This window comes from Cladosporium halotolerans, assembly GCF_011745625.1.
Source record: "Cladosporium halotolerans strain TM138-S3 chromosome Unknown Sca20, whole genome shotgun sequence".
Taxonomy (NCBI): Eukaryota; Fungi; Ascomycota; class Dothideomycetes; order Cladosporiales; family Cladosporiaceae; genus Cladosporium; species Cladosporium halotolerans.
Genome location: NW_027191471.1, coordinates 205,109 through 219,349, shown reverse-complemented (window position 1 = coordinate 219,349; position 14,241 = coordinate 205,109). Strand labels below are relative to the sequence as shown.

General features: G+C 54.9%; 5 protein-coding genes across 5 annotated transcripts; 2 read left to right on the top strand and 3 right to left on the bottom strand.

Annotated features, from left to right (window-relative positions):
• Positions 1-174: 174 nt before the first annotated feature.
• WHR41_05852 (uncharacterized protein) lies at positions 175-2,167 on the bottom strand. Its single transcript, XM_069374457.1, has 2 exons — positions 1,973-2,167; positions 175-1,915 (listed from the first exon to the last, which is right to left on the bottom strand). The coding sequence occupies exons 1-2, from the start codon at positions 2,060-2,062 to the stop codon at positions 269-271; spliced, it is 1,737 nt and encodes a 578-aa protein (XP_069228454.1). The 5' UTR covers positions 2,063-2,167; the 3' UTR covers positions 175-268.
• A 171-nt stretch (positions 2,168-2,338) lies between these two features.
• WHR41_05851 (uncharacterized protein) lies at positions 2,339-4,999 on the top strand (the record flags this gene model as incomplete). The annotated part of the gene is made up of 1 exon (XM_069374456.1): positions 2,339-4,999. One exon carries the CDS (start codon positions 2,339-2,341, stop codon positions 4,997-4,999), a length of 2,661 nt encoding a protein of 886 aa, XP_069228457.1.
• A 279-nt stretch (positions 5,000-5,278) lies between these two features.
• On the top strand, positions 5,279-9,040 carry WHR41_05850 (uncharacterized protein; the record flags this gene model as incomplete). Its single annotated transcript, XM_069374455.1, has 2 exons — positions 5,279-8,862; positions 8,918-9,040. The coding sequence occupies 2 exons, from the start codon at positions 5,279-5,281 to the stop codon at positions 8,985-8,987; spliced, it is 3,654 nt and encodes a 1,217-aa protein (XP_069228456.1). The 3' UTR covers positions 8,988-9,040.
• Positions 9,041-9,058: 18 nt separating this feature from the next.
• On the bottom strand, positions 9,059-10,264 carry WHR41_05849 (uncharacterized protein; the record flags this gene model as incomplete). The annotated part of the gene is made up of 1 exon (XM_069374454.1): positions 9,059-10,264. The coding sequence occupies one exon, from the start codon at positions 10,262-10,264 to the stop codon at positions 9,059-9,061; it is 1,206 nt and encodes a 401-aa protein (XP_069228377.1).
• A 396-nt stretch (positions 10,265-10,660) lies between these two features.
• Positions 10,661-12,999, bottom strand: WHR41_05848 (uncharacterized protein). The gene is made up of 2 exons (XM_069374453.1): positions 12,668-12,999; positions 10,661-12,506 (listed from the first exon to the last, which is right to left on the bottom strand). The coding sequence occupies exons 1-2, from the start codon at positions 12,859-12,861 to the stop codon at positions 10,841-10,843; spliced, it is 1,860 nt and encodes a 619-aa protein (XP_069228378.1). The 5' UTR covers positions 12,862-12,999; the 3' UTR covers positions 10,661-10,840.
• Between the last annotated feature and the right edge of the window lie 1,242 nt (positions 13,000-14,241).

The window sequence follows — 14,241 nt, the reverse complement described above, 5'->3', positions numbered from 1 at the left end:
TGCGGGACTCCATGTCTGATCTGTGGAGATCGCGCGAGAGTGGTGTGTGACGGAGAAAGAAGCCTTTAGAGTTGGCCGAAGTTGTGAGTGCTCACGTGTTTACCTGACCAGCCAGACGTTCAAGCAGCGACATGCACCCAACAAAACACCTTGGCAAGCTACGAGACAGAACCCTAGAGATACATTCATATTATACACATGGATCAATATCCAGAGTTGAACACTATAAATACATACAAGGCCACGTCTTCACTCTCACCACCTCATCTTACAGCTTCTTTCCCATCTCTTCCAGTCTCTCCACCAAACTCTCCAACTGCACCTCTTCCTTCACCCCAAGCCGACGACACTGCACCTCCACCGCACCACGCGCTTTCCACGCCTTGCCCAGCACCAAAATGAACGGGTAGCCGATCAAATCCGCGTCGTTCAGCTTCCAGCCCAAAGGCCTATCGCGGTCATCAATCGCTACGTCCAAGGGCGCCATAGATTGAGTTCCAGTGCCCTGCTGGCTCGCCGAAGCCAGCAAATCGTACACCTTCGCCACATCCTCCGCGCTCGCCGCTGGTGCCGCCACGATCGTAGCGCTGAACGGCGCGATCTTCAATGGCCAATTGAGCCCCTTCTGGTCCATGAGCAGGCTTGCTGCAGCGGCGAGCAAGCGGCTTACGCCGATGCCGTGGCAGCCCATAGAGATGGGCGCGAGTTTGTTGTTCGCTGACAGAACCTGTGCGTTCAGCGGAAGACTGTAGCGAGTGCCTAGATGGAAGGTGTGGCCGATTTCAATCGCGGTGGAGGTCTGCAGCGAGCCGGACCTATGGCAGGAGGGGCAGGTAGAGGTTTCGGATGGGGCTGTGAGGGAGACTGAGTGTGTTTTCGTTGAGCCCGTGGGGTTCGCGAGAGGGAGATGTGCGAGGCGGCCGTCGATGATGTGGGTTTCGGAGAGGTTGGGGAGGGATTTGGATCGAAGGGCGGTCCATATCTTAATGGGGTCTTCAATGCTGGTGTCGAGGTCTGGGTGGAGTTTTTTAAGAAGGTGAATGTTGAGAGGGCCACCTTGACTGGGTGTTATGACTGTGAAAAGTGTTGTCTTATCCTTGCTGATAAATGAAGTTGAGTTAAGGAGGGAGCCCAAAGGTTGCTCGGTTGAAGGTTTGATATGATTGAGCTCTTGCGACCCGAGGAATCCGGAATAGAGCTCCTCGTTGGAAGAGTAGTCGCATTGTTTGCAAGAGATGATGTTGTCCTCGCCATTGGCCGAAGCAAGGTGATATTCATGGCTGAGATTACCGCCCATGCTACCTGAGTCAGCATTTGCGACCAAGTAAGGCAGATTAAGCTCGTCCAGGAACGCAGAGTATGCTCTGCGGACTTGGTCGTATGTTTGACGGGCTTGTTCTTCGGTCACGTCAAATGTGTAGAGGTCTTTCATGAGAAACTCACGCCCTCTAAGCAAACCCTGTCTAGGACGCGCTTCATCGCGGTACTTCCTAGTGACCTGATAGAGTCGCAATGGGAGGTCTTTGTAAGACTTCACCGCATTTGCGACAATCTCAGTGATCTCCTCTTCGTGGGTAGGACTGAGAAGATATTTCGCGCCTTTGCGGTCTTGGAGACGCAAGAACTCGGAATCGCGGCCTTCCAGTCGACCTGATCGTTGCCACAGTTCCTCTGAGGATATTGATGAGAGTGAGACTTTTGTCGCTCCAACACTGAACATGTGTTTGTCGATCAGGCCCTCGATCTTATTCTGGACTCGTAGACCGAGGGGAAGAAGGTGAAAGATGCCAGAGTGGGCCTGGCGCAAGAACCCAGCCCGGACGAGGAGCTCATGGCTGTCTTCCTGGCTTGCATGGGTCGGAGACCCAGTTTGGGTGGGAGTCCAGAAGCTGCTCAATCTGTTGCGACCGTCGAGCTGGTATCGTTTGTCAGACTTTTGATACATGAATATCAAATTAAGTAAGCCACTCACATGGAGGCTCCGTGTCTGGCGTGAGAGATTTGAAGGGGAGAATCTCCCCACGGAGCGCAGGCTCGTGTTCAAGCCATTGAAGTGGTACATGCGGGTAGCATAGAGAGTGACTTCCCCAGTAATGCGATGACTACAATTCTGTTCCAGTATTGTCTTTTGATCATCTGCGGGCAATTTTCCGATGGCATTCGTCTAGGATGGGAGTTGTGATGACCAGCGGGCTCGTCCGAATCCCCGCGTCCTCGGCTGCGCGATCCGGATTTGGCGTCTCGAACTTTTTGCTGGAACTGCTTGCTGCTGCTGCTCTCATCTTCACTTTGCGCCGACCTACGCAACTTTATCGCGACATACATTCAACCGCCCAAGATGGGGCAGAAAAGGAAGCCGGCTGCAGCTCAGGCCGACAAGCAGAGCCACCCTCCGAAGAAGCCTCGCCAGGAAAACAAGAAGGACGAAAAGGCAAAGCTGATCTTCGCACCTCGCCCCGAATGGCACACGGCCGAACTGCCACCCATAGCAATCGACGAGAACGCACCCGCCGCCCTTCCTCACCGTGCTTCCGAAGATCTCTTTGCGTACGCCAACGAGCTTCTGGCTTCCGAAAATGCATCCTACAACGGCGGCCAGATCTCCGCCTCGTCTTCGCACAAATTCTTGTCGACGATCATGGCCAACGGTACCCTCGAGGACAAAATTTCCGCCTTGACGCTGCTCGTTCAGGAGTCACCGCTTCACACCACGAAGGCCTTCGAGAATTTGCTGGCTTTGTCTAAGAAAAAGAGCAGGAACCAGGCTCTCATGGCTGTCGCGGCTTTGAAGGATATGCTGGGACAGGGCGTTGTGCTGCCTGGCGATCGCAAGCTGAGAGCATTCGTCAAGCAGCCTGCACTTGCGACTGTTTTGCAAGGACAAGGTGCGCGGTGGAAGTCGGGAGATCCTCTGCCTGGTGGTCTGCAGAAAATCCACCTGGTCGTGTGGGCGTACGAGGACTGGCTGAAGAAGACATATTTCGAGCTGCTACAGGTTCTCGAAAGCTGGTGTGGCGACGAGGTGGAGTTCGCGCGCAGCAGAGCGCTGACATATGTCTGGGAGCTCTTGAAGGACAAACCCGAACAGGAGGAGAACTTGCTCCGATTACTGGTGAACAAGCTTGGAGATACGGACCGAAAGATTGCGTCGCGCGTGTCATATTTGCTCTTGCAACTTGAGACAACACACCCGGCTATGAAGATGGTAATCACCAACAGTATTGAGGCCGACTGTCTTTTCCGCCCCGGTCAAAGCACGCACGCAAAATACTACGCCGTCATCACCCTCAACCAGACGGTCCTAAGCCAGAAGGAGCAGGTTGTTGCCAATCGCCTACTGGACATCTACTTCAGTCTTTTCGTACAGCTTCTGAAGCCGGCGGAGAGGATTGCGGCCAGACTCAAGGGTCACGGAAAGACCGACCGCCCGCAGCAGGGAGGCGGTGGAAAGGCTGGAAAGGCGGCAGCAAAGAAGCGCAAGGCAGAGGAGCGCGCAGAAGAGGCAGATCAGCAAACCAACGACAAGCTGATGGCCCAGGTTCTGACTGGTGTCAATCGCGCATTTCCCTTTGCAGACACAAGCGACCCTCAATTTGAGAGGCAGATCGACACCCTCTTCAGAGTTACCCACTCGGCCAACTTCAATACCGCTGTGCAGGCCCTCATGCTTCTGCAACAGATCAGCGCCGCAAAGAACTACGGCGCCGACAGATACTACCGGACCCTGTACGAGAGCCTTCTGGACCCCAGACTGGTCGGCAGCTCGAAACAGGTCCTTTACCTCAACCTGCTGTACAAGAGTTTGAAGGGCGACCTGAACGCGAAGCGTGTGCAAGCATTTGTCAAGCGTCTTTTGCAGGTTATCACCATGCACGAAGTCTCTTTTGTTTGCGGTGTTCTCTACCTGATTTCTGAGCTGGAAGGCACTTTCCCCAGCATCAAGAACATGATCAAGGAGCCAGAGTTCAACGAGGAGGACGAGGAAGAGCATTTCGTCGACGTACCCGAAGAAGGCGAGGAAGCTCCTGCGACCGCTCGAGATGCACTCCCCAAGCTCAACACCATCCACTACGATGCCCGCAAACGCGATCCCGAGCACGCTCACGCCGAGCGTAGCTGTCTGTGGGACCTCCTTCCGTTCCTCCAACATTTTCACCCTTCAGTCTCTCTGTTTGCAGAGGCTCTTCTCTTCGACAAGAAAATACCTCCCAAACCCGACCCCGCCCACTACACCCTCATGCATTTCCTCGACCGCTTTGTCTACCGCACCGCCCGCTCCAAGGCCTCCGCCGGCCAGCACGGTCACAGTATCATGCAGCCAATGGGCGGCTCCAGCGCCGCAGACCTGCTCGTCAAGCCTGGCGAGAGCTTGCGTGCTGGCATTCCCGTCAACAGCGAGGCGTTCTGGGCTAAGAAGGTCGACGACGTTGCGGCTGACGATGTCTTCTTCCACTCTTACTTCAACAAGGCTGGCAGCAAGAAGTCGAAGAAGCAGGAGAAGAAGGCTCAGAAGGGCGAGGATAGCGATGAGGACGATGAGCAGGGCGAGGATGAGATTTGGAAGGCGATTGTCAACTCCAAGCCTGAAGTTGAGGGCGACGATGACGACGAGGATGACATCAGCATGGGCGATCTGGAGAGCGCTTACTCTGATAGCGAAGACGGTTCTGAGGGAGGTCTGGATCTTGGCGGAGAGGATGATGGTGAAGAAGGCATGGATGACGAAGAAGGAGGTCTCATGCTTGACGGAGGTTCCGAGGACGACGACGTACCCGACTTCGCGGACGATGATGATGACGAGGTCTTTGGCGATGACGATGAGGTACCGTTCGGTGTGCTTGATGATGAGCCTGAGGAGGACGAGCCGGCGCCAGATTCTAAGAAGGCCCGCAACAAGAAGCAGAAGGAGGACAGGAAGAAGCTGAAGGCGTTGCCTACTTTCGCTACTGCAGAAGACTACGCGAAGCTGTTGGGCGACGACGACGATGAGGATTTCTAGATACCATGTAAAACCTAGACCATGTATTCTTCTTCTATTCGGTCACTTAAACCTATCACAATAAATTATTTCGCTCTCTCACTGTCAAATGCCAGACCCATACATCGCGATCTTATTTTCCCCATCCAGTCCCAACCCTCAGCCAAGTGACGTTATCCCTCTTCAAGCCCGCATCCAACGTTCCCTCCACAAACAAACCGCAAAACCCCACCAACCCAGGACACCGCCCACACCCCAAACTATGCGCGCAGCTTCCCACTTCGAAGCGCCGCGCGGACTATGGGCATCGACCGCACGCAAGCCCTCCTCGCCGCCCTCGCCGCTTTCGTCGCCTGGGCCCTCTTGACCGACTGGCTTCCCGGCCTTCGCTGGATCCCGCACGCTTTCGTCGCCGGAGCGCTCGCTGCTCTCGCTGGACTGGGGTTTCTGATCGCGACGACGAGCAAGGGTGTGGAACATGGAGTGCGACGCGCGAGGCGAAAGGCCGCTCCGTGGCGGGATGCGGAGGTTTGGGAGGAGGAGAAGGCCGCGCTGCTCAGTCGCGCGGAGTACAGGCGGCCGGTGATTTTCCCCGAGGCGATGAAGTTTTCGAAAGCGGTCGACGGGCTGCTGGATTTGATCTTGAGGGATTTTGTCAGCAGCTGGTATACTGGGATTTCGAAACGGCCGACTTTCCAGAATGAGATTGATCGCTGCATTCGCTCGGCGCTTTTGACGGTTGCTGCGAGGCTGACGGGCGTGGATTTGGTGGAGGTCGCGGTCAGTCGCGTGCTACCGCTTGTGACGGTACATTTGAGCGAGTTTTATGAGGCGGAGAGGGCGGTGAGAGGGAAAGATCTGGGATTGAGTGTGACGGAGAGCGAAGAGTTGGATATGGCTGTTGCTGGGAAATACAAGGGTGGAAAGGTTCATCCTGCGGCGGCACTGGCGTTTGCGGATACGGCTGTGAGCCAGCAGAAACATTTGAGGGAACTGGTCAAGAAGATGCTACCGATTGTGTTGCCGGAGAATATGAAGAGCAGCGCTGCCGTGCTGGTTCTGGTACAAGAGGTTGTGGCATGCGCGGTTCTGACACCTGTACTCAATATGCTGGAGGATCCTGATTTCTGGAATCAGCTGATCGTCACAATCGGAGGGCCCATGCTACAGGATCGAAAGACAGTGCGCAAATTGCGCGCTGCATTGGACCAGCATGCTCCAGCGTCGTCCTTAAAAGGCAAGAAGACATCTCAATTCCCGAGATTGCGACCCTACGACAGTGAAAGGCAATTCGAGCGCTTCATTCGTGCAATCCGACATGTCAGCGTTCTGTCTGAAGCCAGGCGATTTAGAAGCGAAATTGTAAGTCAGTTGCGACGCGATACGGCAGTCGAGAATCAGGATGCCGCATATTTGCGACGACTAGAGACGGGCAAACGTCTTCTTGATCAGAAGATTTCGACGCTTGTCGCGTCAAACGGAAAGATCAAGCCTAAACTATCGATACAGCCGCCGAACGACAAAGATGCGGCTTCAAAGAAGCGACAAGCTTCGCTTCGAGATCTGCTTTACGATGCATCTGGCCTAAGCTATTTCATGGAGTACATGGACCGGGTGCGGCTCATGCGACTGGTGCAGTTTTGGCTGGTCGTCGACGGATTTCGCGATCCACTGGAAACTGACACTGACGAGCCTCCTCCTGGCGTGGCGTCTGATCCGGGTCGGTTAGACGTTGGTCAGATGTATGAGGCTTACCTTGTGCAACCAGAGCTGCAGACTCCTAAAGAAACGGTTGAGTTGGTACGGAGGTTTTTGAAGCTGGGCAATAAGGCCAGCCCGAATGATTACGTGACGGCCAGGCGTGCTGTACTGCGAACCCAGTCGCAAGTATACGAGCGCATGAGAAAAGAGCAGTTTGAAGACTTTAAGAGATCTGACCTGTACTACAAGTGGCTTGCTATCGATGACAACCCTGCCTTGTCCGCGATTCAAAGCAAGCAGACGGGAGCGACTCTTTCGCCAGACAACCCTCGTACGGCTGAACGCTCGCCCGTTAGACCGCAACGACCACCTCCTGGGGGCAACAAAGAGCCTGAACTACGTAGAGCAGTGCTGTCTACGAGTGACCTTAAGAGCGTCACGAAGTCAACCCTGGCTGCACCGGAGGTCAGACGGTCGATGGACGACTCAGGAACAAGGCCCGCCTTGTTCGACGATGAAGTTGAGGATGGACGAATGACGCAGTCTATGACAAGCTTGAGAAGCTACGAATCAGATAACGAGAATGCACAGCAGGCGCAGGATGAAGCCAAGGCTGTAGATGCTATGCAGCTTGCTCTCGACAACATTGTTGGTGACGACGACAAAGACTCGCTTTTTGCGGAAACGAACAGTCGATCTTCACTTGAGATTGGGGACCGAGGCAAATCGGCTGAATTTGTGCGACCGCCACTATCCACACAACCTTCTGGCAAAGGAAAGCCCAGCATTGCATCTTTGGGGCTTGTCGGGCAGCCGTCAAGCCGTGGTGTATTTGTTGACGACCTCTTCGGCCATGAAGCAGACAAGTTTGCAGAAGATGAACGAGAAGATTCAGATGCTCCTGAGCAAAGCGAAGACGATCGCGTCCAAGAGGCTGCGCCTGGTGACTTAGGGCTAACGGAAGCCATCGGCGCTCTCAACCAAGAGATCGAGCGCTTGCAAGCCCAAAAGAATATAGTCGATTCATTGACCACAAAAGCTGAGCTGACCAACAACACGGCGGAGCTCCGGATCCTGCGGAAGTCAGAGCAAAGCTTGCAGCGGGAAATCAGGCGAAAGGAGATGCAGAAGCAGCAATACGTTGTACAAGAGAGCGACAACAGTCTTTTTGGGAGAGCAGCGATCACCATCAAATCAGTGATGGTCGGTCACGAAGAGGACGGCCATGAATTCGCGCTGTATGTGATCGAGGTGCGTCGCCAGGCCGGCGAGAGCATGCCAGCGGCTACCTGGGCTGTCACGAGGCGATACAGCCAGTTTCACGAGCTCCACAAGAGGCTAAGGGCTCGCTTCCCTGCCGTTAGGGAACTTGACTTCCCTCGCCGGCAGGCATTATTCACGCTTCAGAAGGACTTCCTTAACCGACGACGGCAGACCCTCGAGCGATATCTCCGCTCGCTGCTTCTCGTGCCTGCAATCTGTCGCAGTCGCGAGCTCCGGGCTTTCTTGTCTCAATCTTCCATCATGTCTAATGGCGAGAACAACGGCCAAGACGACGCCCGAGACTTTGTCACTCGCATTTACAACTCGGTATCAGACGGCATGGAAGACTTTCTTGGAAACATCCCTGTCCTCGACCAACTGTCGGTGGCTGGTCAGAACCTAATCTCGGCTGCCACATCGCAGATGAACGGTGACTCAGTCGACAGTCTTGACCCTGCAACGCACGACCCTGCTACTGCCGCCGAGGCTGAGGCTGAGCTCAACGCCTACGAAACAAAAGAGCTGGAACCCTTCGTCAAACCTATCTGCGATCTATTCTTGGAATTCTTCGAGCTCTCCAAAGGCAACAGCTGGCTACGTGGTCGCACAGTTGTTGTCATTCTACACCAGCTGCTCGGCGGTACTATCGAGCGGAAGGTCCACGACAGTGCTCGCACCTACCTTGGAGACGAAAGCTTGGCTGGATACGTGCAAATACTGCAAAACGGAATGTGGCCAGACGGTAAGATGAAGGCTGCTTCGACGCCCAGGACGCCTGCTGAAAAGGCGCGCACGAGGAAAGAGGCTGCCCTCGTGTTGGGAGCGCTGATCCCCGACTTGGCGGGAAGTGTCGTTGGAAGGGCGAATGCACAGGCTGCGAGTAGGAAAGCTGTCGCTGTGTTGAATAATCGGCGGCTGAAGTGAGTCCCTCCCCAAGACACTGTTGAACTTGAATTCACGTCTAACATTGAACAGCACGCATCTAGTCCTTACACTCTTCGACACTCTCATCGGGACAGCTCTCCCCGAAATCATAGACAAATAATCATAATAGCATTATACAAGCAAAGCTTGGCACGCCAGCCGCCACCCATCAAACCTGCATTCACCGCCACATCACAGTTTTGCCTGCTTTCCAGTAATTTGATAGCACGCCCCACCCTTGCCAAACATGGTCCGCAGGTCCGACACGATTTCCCCCGGAATCTCATGCGCAGCAAAATGCCCACCCCTCGCCTTCTGACTCTCGAACGCCACAGGCCCCAACGTCCGACCCCACGTGTGCGGCACGACCGTCAGCTCCCGCGGCGCATGGCATAAGCCCAGCTTCACTTTACCGATCCACTCGCTTAAACGGTCGCGCGTCACCCCAGAGGACGCGTTGTGCACTGCCTCGTAGTAGATCCGCAGACTCGCTGCCGGCCCCGCAGTAGAAAAATAGTAAATCGACACCCAAGTGAGGATCTCGTCGTCCGTCCACGGGTAGTCGTCTGTCCAGTCGTGGAACTTCTCGTAGAGCCAGGCGAGGAGCGCAACAGGGCTGTCGTGCAGCGCGTACCCGATTGTCTGCGGTTTGGTCGATTGCAGCAGGCGGTAGCCCGTGCCTTCTTGCGCGAACCAATTCGTGCGCTCGAAGCCGGCTTTGTCGCGGGCCGAGTAGGGCTGCAGGGCGTGCTGGAGAGCGAGGAGAGGGTTGGAGGTGAAGGATGGCGCGCTCGCGCGGATCATGTTGATGTGGCTGGCGAGGCAGGCTTCCGGGTGCAAGAGGCCCAGCGCGCGCGTGATATAGAAGCCCCAGTCGCCGCCTTGGGTCACGTACTGCTTGTAGCCGAGGGCAAGCATGAGGCGGTGGCATGTCTCGGCGTACTCGCGCAGAGCGAAGCCGGTGCGCTTGGGGCCTTCGCTCCAGCCGAAGTTGGGGAGCGAGGGGGCGATGACGTGGAAGGAGACGCCGTTCGCGCTTTGCTGTAGGGCAGGGAGCATTTTGGCTACTTCGATGTAGCTGCCGGGCCAGCCGTGACAGAAGAGGAGAGGTATGGCATCGGGGGAGGTGGAGGGCTGGTGGATGTAGTGAATGTCTAGCTCCTCGAAGTTGTCGACTTTGATGCCGCGGTGGTATTGCGGCAGTTGATTCAGCTTTGCTTCCTGAGCACGCCAGTTGAAGCCATCTCGCCAATAGGCGGTGAGACGCTTTACATCGGCGAGGGGAGCACCGTAGTCCCAGGCGGCGCCAGATAGCTCGTCAGGGAACGTTGCTACGTCGAGCTTGTTGTGAAGCTCGACGATCTTTTCGTCGGGGACATTGATCGTGTATGATGACATGGTAGTGGAGCTTGGTGAATATAAGACGAGGCGAATATGGAACTCAGGAAAGAATCAGAGCGATCCGTTTGAAGCCGCGAATGTGAGATTGCTTGTATGCGCGAATGCTGGCGTTACGATGACTTATGGCGGAGTTTGCTGTCTTCTCGAGTGGATGAGTCTTGATTGAAGCCTATCCGGTTCAAAGTGATAGACCACCCCTTTGTATAAAGTTGTAGTGCAGTCTGGAAGACTGTGTCGCTTGGTCAGCATCGGTTCGTGCTCTCGACAAGGCGTGATGTGATGCGTGAGGAGAAAAGCGGGGCTCCGTATTCCCGTGAGGCTGGTTTCAATGCCACCTCGCCGATCATGTTGATCGAGTTCAAAAAAGCATTAGAGATTCAGCCTTATGAACCATTCTGGCGGAACAAATGATTTCAGCTCAGCCGAAGGGAATGTGTTACCGAGATTTTCCTATGCACGGCACGGTTTCTTGATAGCTAGACGTGAACAACCCTATCCCCTCTGCTGCCAACGCAGCCTTTCAAAGCAGAGTCAAATAGACGTGCATGATGTCCGATGTACTGTGAAACATATTCAAGATCGCAAAAGTCTATCCCAGAACGAATCCTCCAGCAAGTCTATCTTGCACACATGGCCAACATCAACATCACAAGCACCAAACCCACCACCAGGACCCTGCGAATCCGCCGTCCTCACTCTATCGCCCGAAAAGCTGGCGCGAGCATTCACAGGCCTGAACCGCGCCTCCGATTCGCTCACGTCGCCTGACCCTGTCCGCCCTCGCGAGACAGAGTATCTATCATGCTGCCACTTCCCCTTTATCTTGGACGCTAGCCCTGCGAACCAGTTCATGAGCTCCGGGTGTTGCTGCGCTGGAGACACTGCGTTCATTCGCGCGACGATAGCGTCGAGGATGTGTTCGGGTTCCAACAAGTTCCGAAGTGCGCCAGGTACAGCTTCCCATGTTTCGAACTGCGGATGGAGGATCAGGATCAAGGCTGCTAAAACAGATAGAAGATGTATCCAATCGATGATGGACATGTGGTTGATTGTGATGACGCTTTCGTTGAGGGTCGTGTCGAAATAGTCTTTGATGGCGAGGGCGATGTCTGTCAAGGCGCTCGTCTGTGGCTCTTTTGCGTTTTGCAGCATGATGGTGTAAATGGCGATTCTTGTGGCTTGGACGTGCGGGTGAGTGGCGATCACGGGGTACTTCTGTGTAAGACCTTCTAGTCGCTGAAGGTCAGCTTTCGAATTGTGCCAGGTCGCCCAAGTGCGATTATGAGAAGGAGCAGCGAACGATTCGCTGGAGTCTCGAGTTGATGAATCGATATCTCCGAGTAGACGGCCTAGCTCGACAAAAGGGGTGTTGTTACTGTTGTTCGGAAATGGACCGTTGAACGAGAAGCGCTTCGCGACATCATATAAATGATTATTCCAGCCCAGTGGCGATGGGTTGCAAGACCCAATACCCGCGAGACTGGCAAACATGTAATGGCTGCCAAGAAATAGCAGTTGTGTCTCACGATCAGGCTGCTGTGACGAGTACATTTCAAGACCAGATTGTCGATATAGCCCGTGGTCCGCAGCCATGCCGGCAACAAGGTGCATGAGTTGGTAGATCTGCTGTCGATGCATATATCGATGGTGCCAGGTAATGTGAATCAACAGCCCGCTCATAAGATCGATGCTCCGCTCGCCATTCACAATGCATTTGATAGAGACGGCGCGACGAAAAGCTTCAACAAGACGTAAACGCAAGTCTGCATTTGCGCCCATTGCAGCGATGCAGATCGCTAAGGCGGTGACGGGTCTTTTGACGACCATTTTCATGACGTCGGTGTTCGGAAGCTCGATGAACGGAACATGAGCCACCATTCTCTCAAAAACGCCGAAACTATCGTGCATCAATGCAAAGTCTACGCCAGCGAGCAGCTCGAAGGAGCTTTCGGCTTGCTCGTCAAGTCCCAGGCCATGGGCGAACAGCGAAGTGAAACTGCCATTGTGGGTCGCGTCCGGCTTTGCTGTGGATGTCGCATTGAAGGCATCGAAAGCTTTGACTTCTCCTGCGGGACCTGGCGCTGGAGGATATGCCGATATTTGACGAGGCGGTGAGTCATTGCCCAAAATGTGCGACAGAGGTAGACTTCTTATCTCAGGTTCTGAGAGTCCGTTGATCGATTGGCGCTTCCGAGGCTTGGGTATAGACGGCAGGCAATCCCGGCTCATTCGGTTACATCTGATGCTTACGGTTAGCCTCCAGGCGTGCAAGTGCCACTCGCGATGGGAAACGATGGGACCGTCGTCGGAAGAATACCGAGGCAACGGAAAAATAACACGAGTATCGGCATGACTTAGTCCGAAAATCATCGGAGCAGTCCATCGCAGTGCAGGACTCACCTCTCGCAGACTCCTGGGATGGCCGTAGCGATACACTTCATCTTCAATGCGGCGCAACTCTGACAAGCCGAATTCCGAGGCTGGCGTTTGCGTTTTGTTCCCGCGGTCGGTGTGGCATCTGCTCCATCGCGGCTCGGGGTCCTGGTGGGCTCTGGCGGCGGCGCTGTCGTGTCCATAGCCGTCGTTTCCGCCATCTGATCGTCGACATAGTGGACAGAGAGGTTCCAGAAGGGCGAGGTCGCGACAAAGGCAAAAAGGTTCGGTCAGTGAATCGGTAAACGCGTGGAAAGCACTCTCCCGGGTGCCGGCAGGAACATCCGTAATGCCGATTCGACGTCCCCAGGAATTTGGTTTCTTCCCCAGAACAGAGCGGAGCCCGCGGCCCGGGTTTCCTTTTCGCAGGCCGTGGTAACACACATTCCGTTGCCTTGGGCACCTCTGCACTGCTGCGCCCTTCCCACGCGAACTCGCATCACCAACGATAATCTCCCGCGGGCGAAGTCTGGACGCGATGCATCGTGAGCGCCGTGGTGCTAGTAGGGTAGCATCGCCGGGCGGTTAGTCAGGGTCTGGCGCCATCGTGCATATATTGTTGAAGCATCGCAGATCAGGACACCTTGCCTGAGCCTCGGTATAGCGAGATTGATTCGCTTGTGCCTCTGGCCTCCAAGCCTCGCACAAGGCCCTCCGGATCGATCATCCGCAATCAATCAGCGGCTCGCTACCGACTATCTCGCACGCTATTTGCGTCTGCATGCTTCCAAAGCCCCTGATCAGGTGTGTGAGCGCTTTACAGCAGGTCAATCTAGGAGCATTGAATGCACGGGCGACGATCAACTAATAGTGCCTGCCAAAGACGATTAGCCGTACCTCAACGCTGGGGCCGGACCAAAGTCCTGTTGTGTCCAGGTGCTTCAGGGCTGGATTTCAGGCAAAACCGCGTACCCTGCCTGCGTCCCGGCGCTATGCGCGCGTGTAGACACGGATGTCATCGGCTGCTCGGGTGAGGCCCCTTTTGTTGACGCGGCAGAAACAAGACACATCTGCATCGTGGCCAAGTCTGAGTCGCTTTGCTTGAGTAGTATGCGTTGAGGTCGCGTGCTTTGCAACTCAAACGTGCCCAAACACGTCCCGCGCCTCTTCTCACCTCTGGAGAGGCCCCTAACGTCCATGTGCAACCGATTGGAGCTCTGAAACTGCTTCGAGAATATTCGAAATAATTCAGAGCACGTCGCTAGTCTCTTCAGGTAAATGTACAGGCTGACAATCGACATGCTGTAGCAGCTTCAGGTGTGAGCATGGGCTGTTGGATACATGATCGCCTTTCTGTATCTGCTGGTTGAACGCGATGATGATTTGCAGCGGCTTAGCGTTCGTGGTCTAGAAACGCCATAGCTCATGTCAGTCTTGAGGTGGCGCATGCAGAGGCGCTTGCAGCTGGTTCCTCAGTGGTCAGTTGCGTAGCACGCGTAGCTGAAGCTGAGCGCAGTGCAGCCTTCAGCCTTGTTCTAACACATTGTCAAAATTCTCCTGAAGCACTCGCTACAACATCCAAGCTCATAATCAACCGATAT